General features: G+C 35.4%; 1 protein-coding gene across 21 annotated transcripts in view; it reads right to left on the reverse strand.

The window, feature by feature from the left end:
* Positions 1-22,670, reverse strand: part of LOC137239890 (protein rolling stone) — a 195,700-nt gene that overhangs the window by 93,455 nt on the left and 79,575 nt on the right. For 8 of the 21 annotated variants that reach the window (XR_010949525.1, XM_067765669.1, XM_067765682.1 and 5 more), the window contains exon 1: positions 19,315-19,447. The exons of 1 other annotated variant lie outside the window; for it this stretch is intronic. Coding sequence is in view for 1 of the 20 variants with exons in the window: in XM_067765683.1 (XP_067621784.1) it covers positions 19,369-19,389 (21 nt within the window). In the remaining 19 variants the exon portion in view is untranslated. Of the gene's footprint in view, positions 1-4,882; positions 5,032-7,931; positions 8,047-11,453; positions 11,616-11,657; positions 11,680-18,740; positions 19,041-19,314; positions 19,501-22,670 lie in introns of those variants that run through there. 12 more of the 21 variants (XM_067765684.1, XM_067765670.1, XM_067765671.1 and 9 more) reach the window with 11 other exon arrangements.

Genomic DNA, 22,670 nt, shown 5'->3' on the forward strand with positions numbered 1-22,670 from the left:
TAGAACACTATTCAAATAATTATTAACTTCAACCACAAGGACGAAAAATAGATACTGCTGACAAATTCCAAGATAATAAACACCGATTTGAGGGCTTCCACAACAACAGTAGGAATGCATTTTTTGTAGTTGTTGATTTATATTGTTATTGTAGATGTTGTTAAAATATGTTTTTTTCATTTTAATGCTGTTTATATTTTGCACAACACTAGCTGTATTTCGTTGCAAACTATTACAATTAAAACACTAGGTAGCTTACCGAATTGCGTGGAAAGCAACAATAAAAAGTAATCAAGTTGCGTTGGCTAAGCGGTTTCAACTGAAACCGCTTAGGTAATTGTCGACCTGATTGATAGTGTTGTATAGTGTTGCATATTCAAAAATAGGGCACTATTAGGGGGACTCATGTAACCTTATAAATGCCTTATAAAGTGTGTAAACGTATAAATTTATCTAGTGCGTAAACGAGCTGTCAAATTTTGTATGAAAAATCATTTACACAATTTGTATAAATTTACGCGCACATTTCATTGTGTAAACGCGGTAAACTCAAAGGAATGCAATCTTGCAGACATTACAGCAGGCATGTTCATCAGAAATCTCCAACATCAGCAAGTCATTTACAAGAATATCTTAGTAAAGACTTTAGTTTTGATTTTTCACTTAATCTTGGCATTTTTTAATTTGTAAGCAATCAAAAAAATTTTGTTTGGCAATAATACAGCTGATAAACAATCAAGTTTATCAAGAATATTACTAGGTGCGTTCTTATAACAGTGTGTGTAAATGGATATAATTTTACACCTTATAAGTTTATAAGCTTTCATGAGTCCCCCTATTGTGAACGCGCGAATGAAATGAACATACGAATGTGCAGATAAAAAAAATAACAGCGTGGCGGCAGGGGACATACATACAAACAAACACACGCATTTCATGTATTTTGTTTTTGTTATTCTCTGGTTGAGTGTCAAAAACATACCGCGCTAGAAGTAGAAATGTCAAAGCAGCTAAAAAAAAGTAACCATCTGTATGGTTTTGCCGTAATGAAACTGTTTAGCTAGTTGGAGCGTTTTTTCGAGCTCGCGTAATAAAAAAACCCCTACTATTCAATATTTGCTTTTAAAAAATGTTCTTTTGCCTGATTTTAGGCGCACTAATTAATTGCATTAATTTTTTGTAGCACAATTTTAGGTATATAGGCGGGATCGCTAGTTGTAGGTTATAATTAAAAATTCTGTTTTTTAAAGAAGGTATTTTGATTATATTTTATTTTGATCTTTCTTCTAATTGAAAAATCAAAATTGAAAATTAAAATACTGATAAAATATTTTAAAATTACAAAGTTCAAAGTAATTAAAATACAAAGTTAAATAAAAATAATAAGAACCCTACAGCATGCAAGCGTTTTTATGCTGCGTTTACAAAAACTCTATAAATATCCGTTATATGGGTTACGGGTCATAGTGGAATGGAGGGAATTTAGATGACTGATGTACTGGCACAGAGGGGATCAACGCCTGTCCTGCATATAAAGTGTCCCCACATGACACCAATTGTTATGTGGGGCCAAAGTCTCTATATTTCTTTGGTCAAAGCCTATTGAAACTGCACATTTCCTTGGACTTCCGTTAGAGGATACCTTAAAACATTTGTGAGTGATCGCACCTATTTAATGGGGATTATATGTGTTCAATTTAATTGGATATTCGAGAGTCCGTTGGAGCGCTCAAAAAATGCCAATGAATCAGAAATTAATTACTTGGCCATTGCACATTTGTCGTTTCACATTATTTTCTACAGCAAAAGTTAATTAGTTAATTCTAAACCACAAAATGTGATTTATATTTGATAGCTATGCCTGATGAACTCGTATTAGTGTCAGTATTCGCAGAAAATTCTAGGTTGATTTTTGCGATCCCGGGATTTTCGGTATTTCATATTTTTGAAGAACATGGCTTGCAAAAGTCGACGTTTATATTATACTAGTAGACCCCGCAGACGTTATTCTGCCCTAACTTTGGCCTTTCTGCAAAAATTTTAAACAGTTTTTTCCTCTTACTCTCCTTCCCTCTCTCTCCCTCTTTCCTTTATCCTTTTTACTCACTCCTTCCTCTGCCTTTCTCTTTATCTGCGTCTTTTTCTCCCTTTTCGTCTTTTCCCTAACTTCTTTTCCCCCTAGCTCCATCTCCTTCTCTCTCCTCCGTCCCAACTGTCTTTCCAGCTCCAGTCCCAGTTACGGTCCCAGCTCAAGTCCTAGTCCCAGTTCCAACTACCAACCTACTAAATTTTCTAAGCTACCGAATCATACGTAAGATTGATTTGAGTAGATCCGCCCCTGGTTCACTTCTCGGAAAAAAAGTATTGTACATACTAATTTAGGCAAAGGGCCAATATTTCAGACAAATCGAACCATGAACAGAATTTGTTCTAATAGATCGTCCGCTGGTCCACTTCCCGGAAAAAGGTAGCGTATATACTAAACTAGGCAAAGGGCTATCTTAATACCAAATTTCAGATAAATCGAATTCGTTCGAATAGTTCGGCCCCTGGTCCACTTACCGGAAAGAAACTTCACAGGAACACAATCCGTGCTGCTGTGAAGTATCCTGCGAATTTGAATAAAATCGGCGGAGTGGTTTCTTCTTTATACATATATACAGAAGAATAAGTTTAAGTGAGCAATTAATCATATCGCTCATTTGCTGGAACGTCGTCATTACTCAAAAAACATGACTTTTGATTTAATAACATATAAACGTACCCAATATCGTGATCTATATTATATAAAAAAATCTTCGTGATCAGTTAAAAATTTAGCACGTGTTATAAAAATGAAAATGTGCCTTTATATGCGCAACATATGGCAGTTAAAATCTTTGAATGGCTCTCCTGTAAAATTATGTTTTTTGAGTTATGACGACGTTGCAGCAAATGAGCGATATATATTATTTCTAATTGCTGTTTTTATGTACGGGTCCCTTTTTCGCTCTTATTTGGAATCCAAATATATAAATAAAGTTTTGGTTGTAAAAATGGATTCGGGCTATTAGCGGCCTTTGGGCAATTTTGGTCGTAGTGCTTTTGTTGAGCTATATTTTATTAAACCAATTTGTTAAAAATAAACGATTGTGAGCACAAAAACAAATCTATTTGTACTATAGCACTATTATAAATATTTGCACTGCATTACCGGCAGTTGCTACCGTACGCCAGATGGCGCGCAAGCTGTAAGCTATAATTTATTGATAGAACAGCTGATTTATGTTAATTTTTGATAAGAAAATTTTATATTGGTTGTGCAAGATGCGCACGGGTCCGGCTCGTTAATTATTAACACTAAATCTTATATTCTGCTTATGTTTGCTTTTGGCGAGAGAGTGACGATAACGGTTTAAAAAAGTCCTAAAGCATTTTAATAATATTCTCACAATGAGCATCTGGGCCTCAGTGTGGAATTGGGGCTCCGAAATCGAAGGAGATAGCTCATGAATATGTTAGAAGCAGTGTTCTGGCCTGGCAACTTCGTTCATGGTGTATTTCCTGTAGATGCACGGAGAATGTGAGAGTTGGATGGCCGTGTAATTTTTTATATACTTATTTTTTTTTTATACTTATTTTTTTTTTATACTTATTTTCCCAACTCTGGTTATCTTCAAGGAAAAAGAACTGCTCTATCATAAGGTATATATTTTCTTTTTTGTGCTGAATTTTCAATTTTGCAACGGAGAGTACTCGGAAATAGCGTTGAACATACTGAGACAACCACAAATAACTAGATATGTCGGCTTCTGAGTGAATTATTACCTTATTTCTGCTGCCAGTTGAAAAACTCCCTATCTCACAGTATTTTTTAAAACATCCCTTATATCAGATTTGCTCTCGAAGGCGTCCTATTGCAAGTTGGGACGTTCGTTAAACAGTTTCTAAATAGGGAATTTTTGAGTTAAGGCATAGCCGAGATAGGGTGATATTCCACTCAGCAGTCGATATATACAACTAATTAAAACAAACTCTACATAAAATCAATAACAATATTTTGTATGATAAATAATTGAGTGACTGCCCATATGATAAAGACTGCTAACCTTTTTAAATACTGTCTATGCGAAGAACTTTAAGGCACATACATACATACATGTTTACGCTAAAAATGACCTTGATCTTGAAATAATACAATTGCTGTATGTATTTAATGAGTGCCAAAATTTAAAGTAGTAATAATAATATTATGGTTGAAATAAAGACGCACGTACTTCGGTATTTAATCATTTCGGTTAGCTCCAGCCAAAGTAAGTCGTTTTCATGAACAGTAACTGAATTTTTAATTATACATATGTATGTGCATTTAATAAGGCTGGTATTAAGTTCACGTGAAATTTTGTTCAGATTTCCAATTACGATATATGTATGGCACGGAAAACTTAAAAATTATAATTTTTGACGAACGTGAAAAGAGTTGAACTATGCGTAATAAAATTTAAAATCATTCCGCAAGTGAATTATGGTCTTATAATCATTTATTTTCATAAAAAGTGACCACAATTCGACCTTTACAACCAAAAAGCAAAATATTGAATTATAAGGGCCAGTTTTTCTGTACGACTTTAAACTACCGTTAGAAGAGAAGATAGCTTTACTCTGCCAGTTTGGCCGTTTAACTGTAGCTATTGGTACTTTAAGTAGTTAAGATAAACAAAAAACGATAATACTTTAATGAATATTTTACTACAAACAAATATATGAATGTAGTGTTTTTTTTTATTTTAATAAAATAATTGCAACATTAAAGGCTGTTTTTGTGAGCTTGAATGAATTGTGAGCTGAAATGAATTATTTCTATTAAGAATTCAGATACCACAATTTGCTTTTTGCAACTTACTCTAATAAAGAAGCTGATGCAAAAATTTGTGATCATTGCTCTAGTTTAATTTTGAGCAGAATAATGAAACAAAAAATACTAGAGCAACTCCGAGGCGTAGTCCATTCAAAAGAAAATTAGCATTGATTTCGATTGACTGATATCTTGTTGTGCTAAGGCATATTAGATAATTGTGAAGAAGAAGCAATCAGCTGATGGGATAATACCACCATGTACGGAATTCGCTTTGCAGCCACTCAGAGCAAGAAAGTTTGTCATTAAATACAATTACATATCTGAAATATTTCAACCCGAAGTAATCTACACCATTTCAAGTTGGATGTTAGAAAGGGTGAAGTGGATTTTAGAAAGCGTCAATTGGATTTTAGAATAGCCAATTGAATTTCAGAAAGCGTCAGTTGGATTTTGGAATAGTCAATTGGAAATTAGAAAGCGTCAATTGGATTTTAGAAAACGTTAATTAGATTTTTGAAAGCGTCAAATGGATTTTAGAAAACGTAAATTGGATTTTAGAAAACTGGAAATTCTTCCGTTGGAATTTAGAAAGCGTCAATTGGATTTTATAAAACGTAAACTGGATTTTGGGAAGCGTCAATTGAATTTTAGAAAACGTAAACTTGATTTTAGAAAGCATCAATTGTATTTTAGAATAGTCAAGTAAGTAAGTAATTGTATTCTAGTATAGTCAGGTGGAATTTAAAAGGCGTCAATTGGATTTTAGAATAGTCAATTGGAAATTAGAAAGCGTCAATTGGATCTTGGAAAACGTAAATTGGATTTTAGAAAACCGGAAATTGTTCAGTTGGACTTTAGAAAGCGTCAATTGGATTTTGGAAAACGTCAATTGAATTTTAGAAAACATAAACTTGATTTTAGAAAGCATCAATTGTATTTTAGAATATTCAATTGGAAATTAGAAAGCGTCAATTGGATTTTAGAAAACGTAAGTTGGATTTCAGAAAGCGTAAATTGGATTTTAGAAAATTTTGATTTCATTTTTTTGAATCACTTGGCAATGAGCGGTATTTGTCAATGCAAAATCTTTTTTTTATAGGTAAAATAATTATTTTCAAGCGAAGATTGTATCGGTCCGTGCTAAATTCATACATTTTGTTATCAAATTAAAAAAACTGGAAAAAGGCAAATGAAAGATGACTGTGGCATTTGTTTAAGCTCTATGCGTCGCGGCAAAGGGGTCAGTACAGTTTCGCCGTGTGGGCATTTCTTTCGCACAACCTGTGTACAAACTATTGTAGAGGATCGAGGAGCGTGTCCTATGTGTCGCAGAGATATAACGGGTAACTATATAATATTTATAATTTTCACAGCTTTCTTTGTATTGACTCTGTGTACCTACTCAGGATTGAATACGCGCAATAGAAGAGTGCACATGAGAACCTCATCGCATGACCGGGAGAGGATTTTTAACGTAGCTGCAAGGGGCGAAAATTGGGTGGCTCTGGCTCAGACTTTGGGTATCGCTTACAAAACGGCATGGTCATGAGTGAACGCCGGTGAAAAGATATTCAAACCAAGAGGCCGAAATAGGTCGAAATTGCTCACGAATGATCAGGTTGACGTTATGTTGGGGTGGCTTGAGGAGAAATGCAGCATGACCCTAAAGCAAATTTGTGAGCGCATCCGAAGCGAATTCGGAGTAGTCCTCTCCCGAACCACCGTAGGAAACTACCTCGACGGTATAGTTTAAAAACGGTTCACATGCAGCCTGTTACAATGAACAGTGCGGAGAATAAGGAGAAACGTGCTAGCTACGTTGGTGAACTAAATAATTACATTACAGAGGGCAAGCAAATAGTTTGGATCGACGAGACGAACTTCAACTTGTTTTGCCGCCATACTAAAGGGCGGTAAAAGGTCGGCAGTCGTGCTGTGCAGCAGGTTCCTGCAGCCAGAGGGCCAAACGTCCACTTAATAGGAGCAATCGCAGCATCAGTGGTTGTGAATGTCGACAGACAACGAGGATCTTTTAATTCATCTGCCTGCGCTTTATGGGCACAAAATATGTTGGACTTGTGGGAGCAACAGGGAAACAGCCTTAGCGACTTGGTCGTTGTATGCGACAACGCATAGGAGTTGCCATAGAGGAGCATACGGGTGGAAGGTCCAAACTTCTACGGCTGGGACCATATAGCCCTATGCTAAACCCAATAGAAATTATTTGGGCAAAAGTGAAGAGCTACGTGAAAATCCAAATGGAAGTTCCTATTACAGTAGGCTCCGGGGTATGCGAGCAAAGGTTAGAATACGTGGAAACGCTTATGGACGCCGCTAAGGCCACGATAACTGGGGGAGATTGTGCCAGGGCAGTGCAGCACAGCTCCATTTTCTACGCGGAAAGAGAAGACATGCCGGTTGGTGAATGAACCTTTAGTTTTCTTTGTTACATGAACTGTTTGTATGCTTTTTCTTATAACTCTTACTTACTTAAAATAATCGTATTAGCCGCCTGTTATAACTCGTTCTTATGCTTATTTAACCTTTTCATATTCTAAAATCCAATTCACGCTTTCTAAATTCCAATTGACTATTCTAAAGTACAATTGCCGCTTTCTAAAATCCAGTTTACGTCTTCTAAAATCCCATTGACGCTTTCTAAAGTCAAAGTGAACAATTTCAAGTTTTCTAAAATCCAATTTACGTTTTCTAAAATCCAATTGACACTTTCTAATTTCCAATGACTATTCTAAAGTCCAATTGACGCTTTCTAAATTCCAATTGACAATTCTAAAATCCAACTAACGCTATCCAAAATCCAACTTGAAATGGTGTAGAGCAACCCAATACACGAAACTTTTATTTATTGCTATTAGGTTTTGCCGATATAAGCTACCGTTATAACAGCTGAGTAAAACAGTTAATCTTTTTTGATGCAAATAATTTCGCCATGTGATGTATAATGTTTCTTTTCATAAACATACAAGTTTTCAAAAAGATCGTCAATGTAAATTAACCATAAGTGCGAAAAAACTTTTAAAAAAAGTTCAGGTTGGCGTGACCTCTTTGAAAACTTTATACGGTCAATCTGTACCAGAATTTAGAGCGGAGCGTTTAAACGTCTAAGCAGCTAATCCATACACAGTGGCTGAGCTTATTTTTGAGTAATTCATGGTAAAACAATTGATCACAACTACGTTAGTCACGAGTCAGCGGAAAACTAAGATAAAAAAGATAAAAGCTAGTGAAAAAATCAAAATTCGTATGAAAACGATCTTATACTCATTGTGCGCATTAGCGATAAAACGTGGTAATCAGAGATAAATTTAGTTGATTTATATACATGTGTAGCAAAAGATAAATGCGATCTACCCTGAGAAACGCAAGGAAGTGTGTCTGAACTTCGGCCTGAATATTGTAAAAAATCTTAAGTCAAAGCTAGAAGTTACAAGATAATTCTAGCAGCAGGACTAAACAATGGCGATACCATATATTGTAACAAATTTTGGGGAGTTAGTGATAATTATGCACTTTCTGCTAACTCTATATTAAGTATTGCAAAATGATCTTTTTTATACTACTTTGGGATTAGTACAATTATACCTCAATAATAGCGTGTTTCAATCAAACTGACTAGTTCTTCCGTTATAGGAAATGAACAAGCGAAGGGGTTGATAAGCGCAATACAAAGCTTTATAGATATGAATGTATTATACACATGTTTAGCAGGCGAGGCTCTGGTGCCTGGGGAGGGGCGTTATGGCCTAGAAGGTTTAATGTGGTCACATAAATCATTCCCGAGCTGGTCGGGCTAGTACCTTAATATACGTACCGGAAATATATCTAGCACAGGACCACCAACATTGAAAACACTCCTCAAAGCCTTCAACAAGCGATGTACTACGTAAGGTAAGGTTTCTCTGACATATCTACATATAAATTTACAAATTATACATTATTGGAAGCGCCAAAATGTCCTCTTTCTGATGACATACAAGTTTTGTAGACTAAACAGAAATAAAGTTATAAGCCAATATATGAATCAACCTATGAAAAGGTTTTTGGCCAGTTTTCGCAAAAAGCGCTCTGGGAATTTTCGGAAAAAATCTATTGCTGATCTTATTTTAGCTCACGAAATAGGAATCCGCAAAAAAAAATTTGAGGTGGTCCGACTTCGAATTAAAACATAGTTCAGGCACTCTGTGAATATTTAAACTTTGAAACGCTACATAACCCTGGACATATGGTTAATAATTTTTTAAACACCTTCAACTCAAATCGCTAGGTAACTTATTTTTATACCTTTCATGAACATGAACTGGTATGTTAAGTGTGTAACTAGTCGTAACATTGTAAGTTCTTCAAAAAGGAAAAATAGGCCCAGCAATAGGTTTCCGAAATGATCAGGATGGCAGTCTGAGTTGATTTAGTCATGTCCGTCTGTCTGTTTGAATGGAAATTAGTCCCTCAATTTTTGAGATAGCTCGATGAAATTTGGTCAGCGGCTATATTTTGGGATCTGATTAGAAATTTGTCCGAACGGACCAGATCTGACTACTAGAGCATATAAGAAGCTTCAAATTGCACCAAATGCTTTCTTATATGACACATATTGTTGTCTGGAAAAATCGTCGTAATCGATCGTATATATAGCATATATCCCATACAACCGATTGTTAAGATAATGAGCTTTTCGTAATTTCTACCACAATTTAAAAGCTGGAAGCTTAAAATTTCACTAAATGATTATTGTCTATTACGCTCCGATTCTGAGCGTTACCGGTAAAATAGTTCCCAGAACATTATGTAACCGAATATCGTTACCAGTTCTTTTATTCGCGATTCTAGCCCATGTGGTAACGCTCATCACCGAGAAACTCACAAGTGTCTGTGGAGAAATTTGAAAGGTAGTTTTCTTCGCTACGGTTGCCACTTTGGTCCATTTGGACAAAAAATGATTCCTTCCACCCCCATTTGGTCCGCTGGTCCCTTTTCAATTTTGGCCCTTTTTAGGCAGTAGCCACGACTGGTACTTTTCTTTCTTTCTCAGTCAGGTAAAAATTCACAATATTGCCCAAAAGTTCGCCACACTTTCGTTAGCCCCCATATAATTTTGAATTTACTTCAATGGAACTCTCACCATAAAAAATTGCTCAGTCAGTAGAATGTACCAGAACAATAACATTTCACCTAGGATATTATTTATGCCAGGCATTAAAAAGAAAATTGTTGGCAAACACATTGTCGTTAATTGTTGATGAAATAACCGACTAATCAAAAAAAAATCTTGTTTTATAATAATATTAATAACGGCTAGATATTTCGATCGGTTATACAACACTATGTAAAATATATGAAAATAAAAATTGCTTCTCGCCTAGCATAACTTATAGCGAGCACTCTGCCGTAAGCTTTACACTTTCAAAACTTATACAAAGAAATTCTAAAGAAGCACTACCAAAATTGCCTAGTTTCATTTATGATTTACTGTGTTTTCCACATACATAGTTCGGCAACACCAGAACGCAAATTTTGAACCGTTTCTTACTAAAACCTAACTGCACTATACATTTTATTTCATTGCAATTGACAACATAATGCTAGAACCAAGAGCTTTGTGACCAAAACTAGGTTCACAACGTTTGGTTGGTGAAAGACATAGACTTATCCTATGTCAAAATATAGTACCATTTTTGGTTGCATGCACATATATTTGTATGTTCAACTTGAACTAAAGGAAAGTCTTTACTATGTTTAGTAAAATTTTATAAGGAAACATCCTAAAATTTTGTATTTTATACTAATAAAATAACACAAAAATTTGGTCCTTTTTCGATGAATTTTGGTCCCAAATGAAAACATGGTGTGGCAACCGCGTTCGCTTTAGCGAAAATGTCTCACTTGTAGATACGAGGTTAACGAATAAACGGGACGATGTGTATATGCATATTGTGCGTGATAAGTTTCTACATATGTAGGTATATTGTAATTTATTCTGTGAAAGTACATAATTTAAACAAATATGTATAGCAAGAGGCAACACTTTTTTACTATTATCTTTACTTATTTGCGCTTACAATTCTTTATTTTTCAGTTTTGCCTTTTTCTAAACAACAGCTGTTGTGTGGTTATTTCGATGTAACCACCTACTTTTGTGGGTAAAATATTATCCGGTTACTTTCGCGGGTAGAATACCAAAAGGGCGTAAAAGTTGCCACATGATTTTGTTACCGTGGTGAAGAATGTTGTTACCACACTAGAATCGGGGCGTTATTGTCTATATTGTATATATAGCTTATGACCCATACAACCGATTGTTCAAATAAGAAACATTACTCAATTTCTACGCCATTTTAAAAGCTAAAAGCTTAAAATTTCACAAAACAATTACGTATATAGTATATATTGTTGTCTGAAAAAATGGTTGAGATCGGTCGTTTATATGATATATACCGCATACAAATATTTTAAATATTTAGACGAATCTACGGCAGAAGTAAAGAAAACTGCCAAATTTCTGACGTAATAAAAAAAGTCAACACCCCTACCCGTTTCTAAACAATATGTTTATGTTTACAGTTACAATTTAAATATTTATTGTTTTAACTATATTGACCTCCATCTCAGTTGAACATATTTGTATAGTTATAGTTTGAGCACCTTTACTGCAAAAAAACTAAAAATGTTGTTAAAAACTTAAAAGCCTTCAGCTCTTATTTAACACAAACTAAGTAAATGAAATTTCGTTTATTCACGTGCACGGTATGTTTTTTTATTTGTTTTATTTTTCCGGATTTGTATTGCTGGTACAATTTATTACCTGAACAAAACTTGAAAACGAGTTCACAACTTAATCGCAAAATAATTTGTTTCTCTTTGGTTTATTTTATGAGTAAGCACAAAGTATTATAATAATAAGCAAATTAGGGTATCCAATCACGGAATACCGATTTTTTACGGCGTAAAAATTTCCGGGTTTGCAAGCTAATCAATCCCGGAATTTTTGACAGCGTCCGCTGTAGTCTGATGGAAGCGTACGCCTACCACAACGAAAGTTGTGGGTTAAAGGCCCGGGAAAAGCCACATCAAAATCTTTAGAAAAAATTGTTTCAATGACAAAAAAAATGTTCCTAGCAGGGCCGCCCCTGAGCAGTGGTTTCACAAACATTCCCACACACTGCCATGAAAGCTTCCCAACGAAAATTCATTCGCTTGCAGATACCGTTCGGAGTCGGTATAAAACATGTACGTCCCGTTCCACCAATTTTTAGGAATAATTAAGAAGTAGCACGATACAAACTGGAAGAGAAGCTCGGTCGAAATCTCCTCGGAGGTATGTATATCGCGCCTTGTATTTATATTCAATGCAATCTTAATTAAATAACATTTGAGTTAATTTATACACAAACAAATAAAAAGAGTATGTTGGAAATTTTAAGCCAGAACGGATGCTGCATGTTTTTAATTTATTATTATATTTAAAAAAAGCAGTACCTACACACAAAGGTGCATACTTATGTTATTAAACGTTTCCTTGACTTATGTGGTCTAAAAATTTATCGTATGGTCTAATTGGATGTTCAAAAATTATGCAAAATATAAATTTCTCGAGTTTGCAGTTGGGTCGCTTTCAATAAATCCGCTATTATGCAAATGAAAAATTTGGAACATTATGCTTGGTTTTCACTAGGTCAAATTAGACCACAAACTTGGCCATATCATGAAAACAGCGTGTCATACAAGGTCAAATCCATTTGCCGTCCTTTTTGACTACAAAGAACAACCAAATTTACCAGTAAGTACAAACGATAATTAGCCAACATTGTGCCAAATTTGGTTTAAAAAAAATCACTATGAAGTAATGAAAATCACGCATAAGTAAAATTGTATGAAACAATGCTTCATTATCACTCAGAAACACAAATAATGCTTTTTATTTCACATATTCTAAAAAAGTATTAAAAAATGCTGGATTAAAATGCTCAAATGAGTTTTTATGCGACAATAATTGATACTTATTATTCGAAATTAATTAAACATTATATTTATTTTTCGCGGATAAAAAACCTTTAAGTTCCTGCTTAAATCTTAAAAAATGTTTATAGTGAACACAGATTATTGATTATATATATTATAGATAAACTTTCCAAAGAAAATTTTTTCATATTGGCAAGAGAAGCAAAAATAAAAATATATCTAAATTCCGGGTTAAGTCCCGAGATTCCAGGACTTTTATGTGAAATCCCGAATTCTCCGGGGTTGCAAATATCAAAAAAATTGGAGTCCCTAATAGGTACATATGCTTGAAAAATAAACAAAAATATACGCATGTATCGCATTTCTAAAATTGTTCCGCTAATTTAATTTGATATCCACAATATTTATTGTAGGAGTTATTCATTTGTTGGTCATCAATTGACGAAAATCAACGATAGATTGAAATGCTTTACTGTTTATAGAGCTGAAAACCAGTTTTAAATCGAACCCACCTTTTCAGCCGAAAACGCTGTTCACAACATTTTGTTTGTTTTCAAATTGTTAAAGCCATGGCGGAACGAGACAAGGTGGCAGCATGGGACAGCTGATTATAAACTTTTTTTATTTGATTTGATACATCAACTTCCTGCGCAGTACGATTTTGACATTTGTCCATCGAATTTACAAAAACAAAGCACATGGAATTTTTATTTATGTTTGTAGGTATGTCACCATGCTGCCACCTTGTATCGTCCCGCCATGGTTAAAGCGAACACAAACCCGCTCTGTGGATCGACTTGGTTTTCAAACTCTCTCTAGAAAAGAAGCAACTTGCTCTCCTTTGTTGCGTGTGTCGATCGCAGTGAAACAAGCCTTGAAATGTGTTTCGATTTAACTAATTATTTATAATAAGAATAAATACAATGCGCAATAACCTCCAAAGAGATTTAAGACCGAGCTTCTCTTCCAATTTTTTCCTACAAATTGGCGCGATGCGGCATCTGCGAGGCACATGAGTTTTCACTGAGTTGCTTTCCATGGCAGAAATACAATTGGAGTGTTTGACAAACCACTGCATTATTTATGGACCAAACATTTGGCGACTATTTAGCACAGTAACAAAACGAAATGTAAAGACTCGATCGACGAAGGTCGATCCTATTTCCGACCGATACCGCTATAGAGGGGACTATGAATAAAACTTATCAAACCCCTCTAAATAGGGAGTGTGTACCTTAAAAGTATTCTTGAAAAGTGATTAGCTGGGGGCTCCGTTAAAAAATGGAATAACACCAAATTCAGAAAAATTATGTTTAATATTAATTAAGCAGACAGATTTGATCACTCTTGGTGCTCTTTAGCCATATAAATTCAACTTCTTAAATGGGACCTCAATCGTGATGTGATTTAGAAAATGTTATTCATATCTTTGGCCAATTTTGAGAAAATTACCGCTCTTAAAATTTAGTCGTGGGCATGCCCTTAATAAACAATAAATTGAGTTGACTCTAAATGTGCCATTTGCTCGAATAGCGGCATTTCGCCCATGGCGAAATTTTTGTAATGCTTTCAACAAATGGAATGAATAAAAAATTTACTAAATAGTAACAAATCCGCAGACAGAAAATTGACGAAGACAGAAAACATATCGATTACATATGTATAAGGTAGAATGTGAAATTACAAAGGAAAAGAAGTAAATGTAAAGAAGATGAAATAGAAGAAGACAAGAAAGAAAAAGGGTAGTAGAATAACAAGTCAACAACTGACACAACTCAGTCGACTACTAAAAATAATATAATTCAATAACAAAATATTTGTAAATTTAAAACCTAACATTAGGATTAAATACATAAGAACTTTACGAATTAAATTCAACTCTAAACAAAAAGAGAATTAAATTTGTTCTTATTTTAACTAACAATCAGGTCAGGTATGAGAGTATTGAATTATGCAAAGCAGTAAAAGAGTATTCCATGCTGATACAATTATACAAATCATTATACATAGTGCGAGCACCAATTCCGCAAGGGATTATTTTTAGCAAAAGTGTGTCGGCAAGTTGATAGGTGGAAGGGCACATAGTGCCTATAAGTTCTGTTAGGGACAGCGAAGTTTAGGTGACTGACAAGGTAAGAGGAGTCTACCTCACCGATGATGAGCTTGTGCAGGAACATTGCCCCAAGTAATATTCTTCGGCTTTCCAAAGTTGGCAAACTAATAAGAAGCAGTCTATTTTTGTATGGTGTTAGATGAAGGTTAGGATCCCAGGTAAGGCGAAAATTAAAAATTGTTTTTGAACTGACTCAATTCGATGTATATAGTTTTGATACCGCAGGCACCAGACACACGAGCAGTACTCAAGTATTAGACGTACTAAAGATGAGAAAAGGAGCTTAGTGAGATACAGTTCATCAAACTCTTTGGCCAACCGTTTCACAAATCCAAGTACCCCTGTTGCTTTGTTCACAATTGATGAAATATGCATATTGAAACACAGTTTCGGATCAAAGAGAACAACCAAATCACTTACAACAGATATACGCTCCAAGAGCGTGCTATTTAACGTATAAGATGCCAAAATTGGCTTCACACGATGAAATGTTATCAGCTTGCATTTAGAACAGTTTAAATCTATTAAATTCGCTGTACACCAGCATTGAAAAGAGTCCAAGTCGGCCTGTAAGAGATGGAAAGAGGATAACTCAGAGGGCACGTATGCATGCAAATTTTAACATCATCCGCATTGACTTTTGGTAAATCATTTATGAACAGGGTAAAAAGTAATGGACACTAATGACTACCTTGAGGAACCCCAGACGTTGCATTAAACTTCTTTGAAAGACAATTTTTAAACAAAACTTGCTGAGTCCTGTTGACGAGATAACTTCCAAGCCAGGGAAGTAAATGCTTCGGAAACCCAAGAAAATCAAGTTTAAAAATTAGAAGTTCATGATTGACAGAGTCAAAGGCTTTAGTGAAGTCGGTGTAAATCACATCAATTTGCCTTTCGTTTCAAAATCCGTCCATCACTAAAGAGGTAGACTCTAGCATGTTGGTAGTGGTTGACCTTCGAGGTACAAAACCATGCTGCCTAGACGATAGTAAAGAGCTACACATGTGCTGAAGTAGACGAGTAATAATTTGTTCGAAAGTTTTAGGGATAGCTGAAAGCTTGGCTATACCACTATAGTTCTCAATATTAGATCTACTACCTTTTTTGTGCAAAGGGGTGATAAATTACTTCTTCCAAATTAATGGCGAAGACCCGGTTTAATGGATAGCGTAAATAATTTAGTAATCGGCTCTGATAGATTCACGCCACAGTACTTAAGCACACAGCTAGGAACACCATCAGGCCCCGTAGAAAAAACTTGATTCAAATCCAAAAGAGTTGAAGAACAGTATTGTTATCAGTGACAGGATTTAGTATGCAATTAGAACTTTCTAATTTATACGGATATTGACCAGTTTGAAATGATTTAGATGAATACGTCGATTCAAAGAAATCTGCAATAAATTCCCGATATCATTATCGGAATTAGCATTCTTACAACCAACAGTGAAGGCAGCAGGAAATCCAGAAGTTTTCCCCTTAGGGTTAACAAAACTATAACATTTTTTCGGATTACTAAAAAACTGAAATTTACAACTGGTTAAATAATTTTTGTAACACATTTGATTAAGACAATTTAGAGTGATACCCACAGACTCATCAACAAATACCAAATCAATAATCTTATTCTTACAATTTAACGCATCGTTGATCTGAACTAGAGATGTGTCCAATAGAGAGTTGAAAAATTCATGTTGAATGATTGGGGTCAAAATGATAATAATGATATATTATGGAACGATTTTTCGTCATCTCTTGTCAAATTTGATTTTTGAAACCGGTTTCAGAACAACAAATGGCACTGGAGATGACACAACGCCTTAACCGGTTTGTCTCCAAACCAAATTTGTGGGGAAATCAACCAAACAAATAGGATGAATAAAAACAATGCTTTTGGTTATCGTAACGGTTGCGAAGCTAAGGCTAGGCAAGAAAAGGTAAGAAACCGAAACGGTAGGGAAGGGATGAATTATCGGTTTGTTATCGATGAGCTATGGGTTGTTATCGACGGTATATGGGCGTGTTTAACGTTTTTTATCGATGAGTTATCGGTGTGTTACAGAGTCATCGTTATAAGCATGTTATCGATAACAATGGCTATCAATAATCTATCGATCTTTCATCGATGAGTTAACGGTTTGTTATCAGCATGTTATCGTTTTGTTACCGAAGAGCCATCGATAACATGTCGATTTGTTATTGGAGCATTTCCAATCTGGTGTGGGCTTTTAATCGATTTTTGCGATCACTCAAAAATTTTCATCAATATCATTTGACGGTACTCCCAGGAAACTTGCAGTTTTAACAGAGTTGGACCAAAAGGATATGGGTGCTACGGGCATTGGTTCCACATTGTAATTAATAAGATGGTGAGTGTCATGTTGGGACACTTTACAAGCGGGGCATATATTTGATATTTCGGGGTTGATTCTGGATTAGTAAAGTTTAACCTTTTATAGAATGCGAATCGAAATTGCATCACGAGTGACGCGCGTGTCCCCGGCGAGATTGCTTTCCTTAACTACGAGTTTAGGGAATTTGTCTTTGAGAACGGTCTTTATCGGGCTTTTATTGGCATAGCAAATTGCGGATTTTTTGTCGGTGTATCTGAAAGCTTACTAAAATGACTCCAAAAGCTCTTGAAGGTGGAGCCTCTTCAATCAGATGTCTGTTTGAATGCCCGGGCTTGTGAGTATATAGCAGGACTGTTGTTCGGTTTCAGTTTCAGTTCAGAGTTTTCTCTCCTCAATATTAGATGATGTTCTGGAGACCTAAGAAGACAACACAGTTCCCTCCAGTGTGTTTATTTTAGGCTAGGCGTCCATATCGAAGACACGTAGCATACAAGCGGCTGGCCAATATCTTTTTAAGTGGCTACGAGCGTTTCTTTGTCTCTACATCCAGCTCGGTACTTGCGTATTTTGTTATGGTTCTGAACTCCAGGTACAGTTACGACTGTATGCTCGCCAAAATGTATGTACAATCAGGATATATTGTTATTATTGTGCAGTCATCGGCGGAGGGCGCAATGGTAACTTTTTCGGGTGGGGAAACGATCTTGTATATGTATTTAACAAATTTAACAAAAGCTGGGTTAGTATACCACCCTGCGACACCCCTTGTTTAATTCTTCTGGGTGTCGATATTACGTTCCTGAACTTCAACGATGGTTGCCGTCCACACAGATAATTTGCGACTGGGAGGAAGGGTAGGACTTTCCAAGTCTTGCAGTAACGTGATGAGTATCAAAGACTTTTGATGAGTTTAGCGCTACGAGTAGATACTGTTCTGTGGTGGAGTTTTTCTTGGTTCAGTTTGCAATTTATATGGGTATTGATGGTTTAGCGCTATTTAAGAATAACTTAACGGTATCGATTGTCAGTACCGAAAAGAAGCCGGCAAAGCTCTTCTCACTGGTTTAATTATCTGTGGGCAAGGTCTTGTTAATTAAAAAAAAAAAAAAATAGATTTCTAGACTTAAAACTGTATGGTTTTACATCGAACTTCACGAGTACTTGGTAGTCATGACTTTTTTCTACATTTGATCTATGTTTTCAAACTTATAGAATTTGCTTGTACTTGTTTAAAAAAAACTACTGCAAATTACCATCCGTTGTACAGCAATAGAAAAAAACCTTAAAAAAAGTTGAATTCAAAACAAAAAAAAAAGTATGTATTAAAAATACCAATTTTAACAACACAAAATCAACAACAATAAAAATTATGTAGGTCAATTACCTTGCAATATTCATACATACATATACACTTAGGTAGTTAAAAACGTAGAATTGTGTGAATATGCATATTTACACAGGTATTTTGTTGTTATTATTGTAGACAATGTTGTTTGACTTTGTGCCAGATTGATTTACGTTCGGGGGTCAAAAAGCTACGCATGCGTCTCCGATGTATTCACATAAGCACAGCAATTGATGTTATAAAAATAATAATATTGCATCTAAAACACATCCCCTCACTCAAGTGGTTTCATATAATAATGTTAATATGAAAAGTAATCTAATCAAAAACACAACACTGAGAACCAGGCAGATCACAGGTAGGTTGTATACAATTTTATTGAGCGGCAAAAAACAGTCGTATCGTAATTATCTACCAAGTAAATGTACATGTCACACATATATATATATACATAGATATCTATATAAGTAGATATGTAATATTTATTCGCATGCAACAACACCGGAATCAAATATCGACGAAAGAATTGAGTTATACGGCTCCATTGTCATCCCAGACTTTAATTGATACATTCATACGAACGTAGATATGTTTTGCTTGCGCAATTCTTTATTTAGGTACATTCATATGTACATATCTTTAACAAGTATACAACATGATAGTCGCGCTATAAATAAACACTTGCCTTATTGTAAATCGTGGCCGGAAACAAGCCCTATAAAGTTTAATTGAAACTTACTACCAAAGAACACGTTCGCATTTGTTGTCAATGCGCAACCGCACATCCGCACCCACAACCATACGTCAACACAGTTAAGCTTAAACTGAGCCACTAAGCAGGTAGCGCGACTCAGCTCCCCAGCAAAGTGGACCCCAAAACACAACAAACAAAACTGAACAGTGTTCGTACTAAATAATTTTCACTCCGCTTTAGTTGAGAAGATAAATTGTAGTAGTGTAAGCAATGAGACATTATGTACAAGATAAAATGACATTCCTCCAATCCCTCATACCTCTGTTTCTGTCCGCAGGTTTTTGGGGAGTGTATCGAGAAAGACAGTCCTCTGCCGTATATTGTAAATCGGGTACACTCGAGTTTAGCTCCACTGTCATGCGAATGATTTGATGTAATCACGTTGTATGTCATTATTAAAATAAGTATAATAGTATTGAATGAAGACCATAAGCCAAATGTAGTATGTGATTGGTATTTCGCAGTATGCAGTGATCATATTTTTCATGATAAAATCGAAGTAGATTCACTGTAATGATAGCAAAGTCCGAACGCTGGTACTGAGTACACGTGGGGATAAGTTACATTCACAGAAGCCAAAACTCAAAAATCCCAGCGTGACTACTCGTATTTAAAGTGAACTAGCATATGAGAGCGCCGATGCTTTGCCGCTTTTTATCCGTACTTAAACACGAAACAAGGTGGCGCAAAACATATTTTCCCATTTGCAAAAACTGTAAATGTGATTGGTAGTATTACATGTACATTTTAATTTAAATTTTATGGTAAACTTTTAATCTTCTAAAAGTTTGAAAATATTTTGAATAGATTTTAGTTTAAATTTTAAACCGAACTGACAAAACCTTGCATGCATAAAAGGTTTAAATACAAAGCCGAAAAGTTTCAAATTGATTTTAGAAGGAAAAACAATATTGTCACAACGAAAGCGGACAAAGGAAACACCACTGTGCTAATCGAAAAAGGGCAATATACATATATCCAAAACCGAGGATCTCATAGAGGAAATGAAATGTCGTAGAAAGAGAGAGGATCCCACAGATGAATACCAAAAACAAATCAAAGTTGCTATAAAAAATGCAACCAATATAGTAGATTCTAACATGGCACATAGATTGGTCCAAATGAACCCTTCGGCTCCTCCACTGGTTGCGCTACCAAAAATCCACAAGCCGGACACGCCAATGAGGCTCATCATGTTACAAACTGTCCAAATATTTAAAAAACGATATTGATAGATACTCTGGAGCTAAGGAACGAATATGCAATAGCTAACACAACAGAACTAATAGAGAGACTCCAGACCGTAGAGCTAACAAGAAACAGCAAATTGGTATCTTTTGACATAAAAGATTTATACCCATCTATACCACTATCGGAGACTTTGGACATAGTTAGCTCAACAATAGTTCATAACACAAAAAACAAAGTGAAAAGTATGCAAATCACAAATACGCTAAGAACCACTTTACATCAAAACTATTTTCAATTCAACAATAAAATATATAGACAAACAAACGGTCTTGGAATGGGAAGCCCCACATCAGCAATTCTTATGGAGGTGTTCATGCAAAATCTGGAAGAAAAGTACATACAGGAGCTGAAGTCCAAATTAGGCGTATCATTTTATATTAGATACGTGGATGACATAATATGCGTTTTAACTACTAATAACGAAAAGCTTGTACTGGAGTACCTCAACAAGCAGCACGGAAATATAAAATTTACAATGGAAACCGAAAAAGACGGAGGAATCAACTATCTAGACCTTACGATAAATATTGATAAAGAAGCCAAAAGATTTAACTATGACATATATAGAAAGTCAGCGGCCACCGACACAATAATACACAATACCTCAAATCACCCTCAACAGCATAAAAATGCAGCATTAAGGCACTTGGTACATAGACTTGAAAGAACACCTCTTACACAAGAGGCATATAAGAGAGAACTTGAGGTCATATATAATATCGCTGCAAACAACGGATATAAAAAAGCACTAGTAGATAAGCTCAGAAGGGCAAATGGAGAATCAAAAAGAAATAATGAAAAGGAAAATAATAGCTGGACGACTAAGACATATACTGGAAAAGCAACATATAAATTGGCAAACTTCTTTAAAAAATAAAACATTAACACAGCATTCAAAACATCGAACAATCTAGGGCGAAAACTAAGAACTAACATTAACTCAGAGGATCCGTTTAGCAGCCACGGCGTATACAAGCTTACCTGCGGATGCCAGCATAGTTACATAGGACAAACAGGACGGCAAATAAGAACGAGTTTCAGAGAACATATTAGAGATTACAACAAAAAAATACGGAATCCAAACATTATACCCGAGTCTAACTTCGCGAATCACATGGTCGAGAATGAATGTTCCCCAGCAAACATCAAAAAAACAGTTAGGGTTCTTCACATACAAGAAAAGGGCCGACGTCTCAACGTACTCGAAAACATGGAAATCTACAAACAGAAAACATTCGACGGTAGAATAATAAACGAACAGATAAACACAATTTCTGACACAATATTCGAGCCTTTAAAACTTGTTTACAGGAAACAACTTAATCGCAGAGGTACAACAGACAAACACACAACATCAAATAAACACAAAACAATTAACACACCAAAACAAAAAACCGACAAAGAAGGTCAAACGACTAAAATCACAAATTTCTACCTACCCCAGTCAGCCACACAAATCGATTAGTAAACCACCCTCGGTTCTGAATGAACACACAGCACATACACATAACTATATATACACAAGCATCAATTTGACAATGCCTGCTCATATACCTACGAACTATAAATACAGGACAAACGACAACAACATATCAGAACGAAAATCGACACTGATGATGGCACAACGCCGAAACCGGTTTGTTTCAAAACCAAATTTGACAAGGGATGACGAAAAATCATTCCAATATACATCATTTATCCACCCTGTCGGAAAATCAACCAAACAAGATAAGTCTGTTATATTGGTGGTGCCACTCCAAAAGATATGAATAATGAGTTACGGGACTTTACGCCTAACCGAGATAATCTTGATTTTGGTTTGTCTACTCTCCATGCATGGATAAGATGTTTTGAATGCTTGCTTCATATAAGTTATCGCCTCGAAGTAAAAAAGTGGCAGCCTAGGAATGAGGCAGAAAAAGAGAGTGTAAAGCTACGTTCCAACGAAATCCAGAATAAATTTAAAAGTGTACTTGGATTGATAGTAGATAAACCAAAACCAGGTTTCGGCAATACCAATGACGGCAACACTGCTC

The sequence above is a fragment of the Eurosta solidaginis genome, chromosome 2 (genome assembly GCF_040869045.1).
Source record: "Eurosta solidaginis isolate ZX-2024a chromosome 2, ASM4086904v1, whole genome shotgun sequence".
Classification (NCBI taxonomy): Eukaryota; Metazoa; Arthropoda; class Insecta; order Diptera; family Tephritidae; genus Eurosta; species Eurosta solidaginis.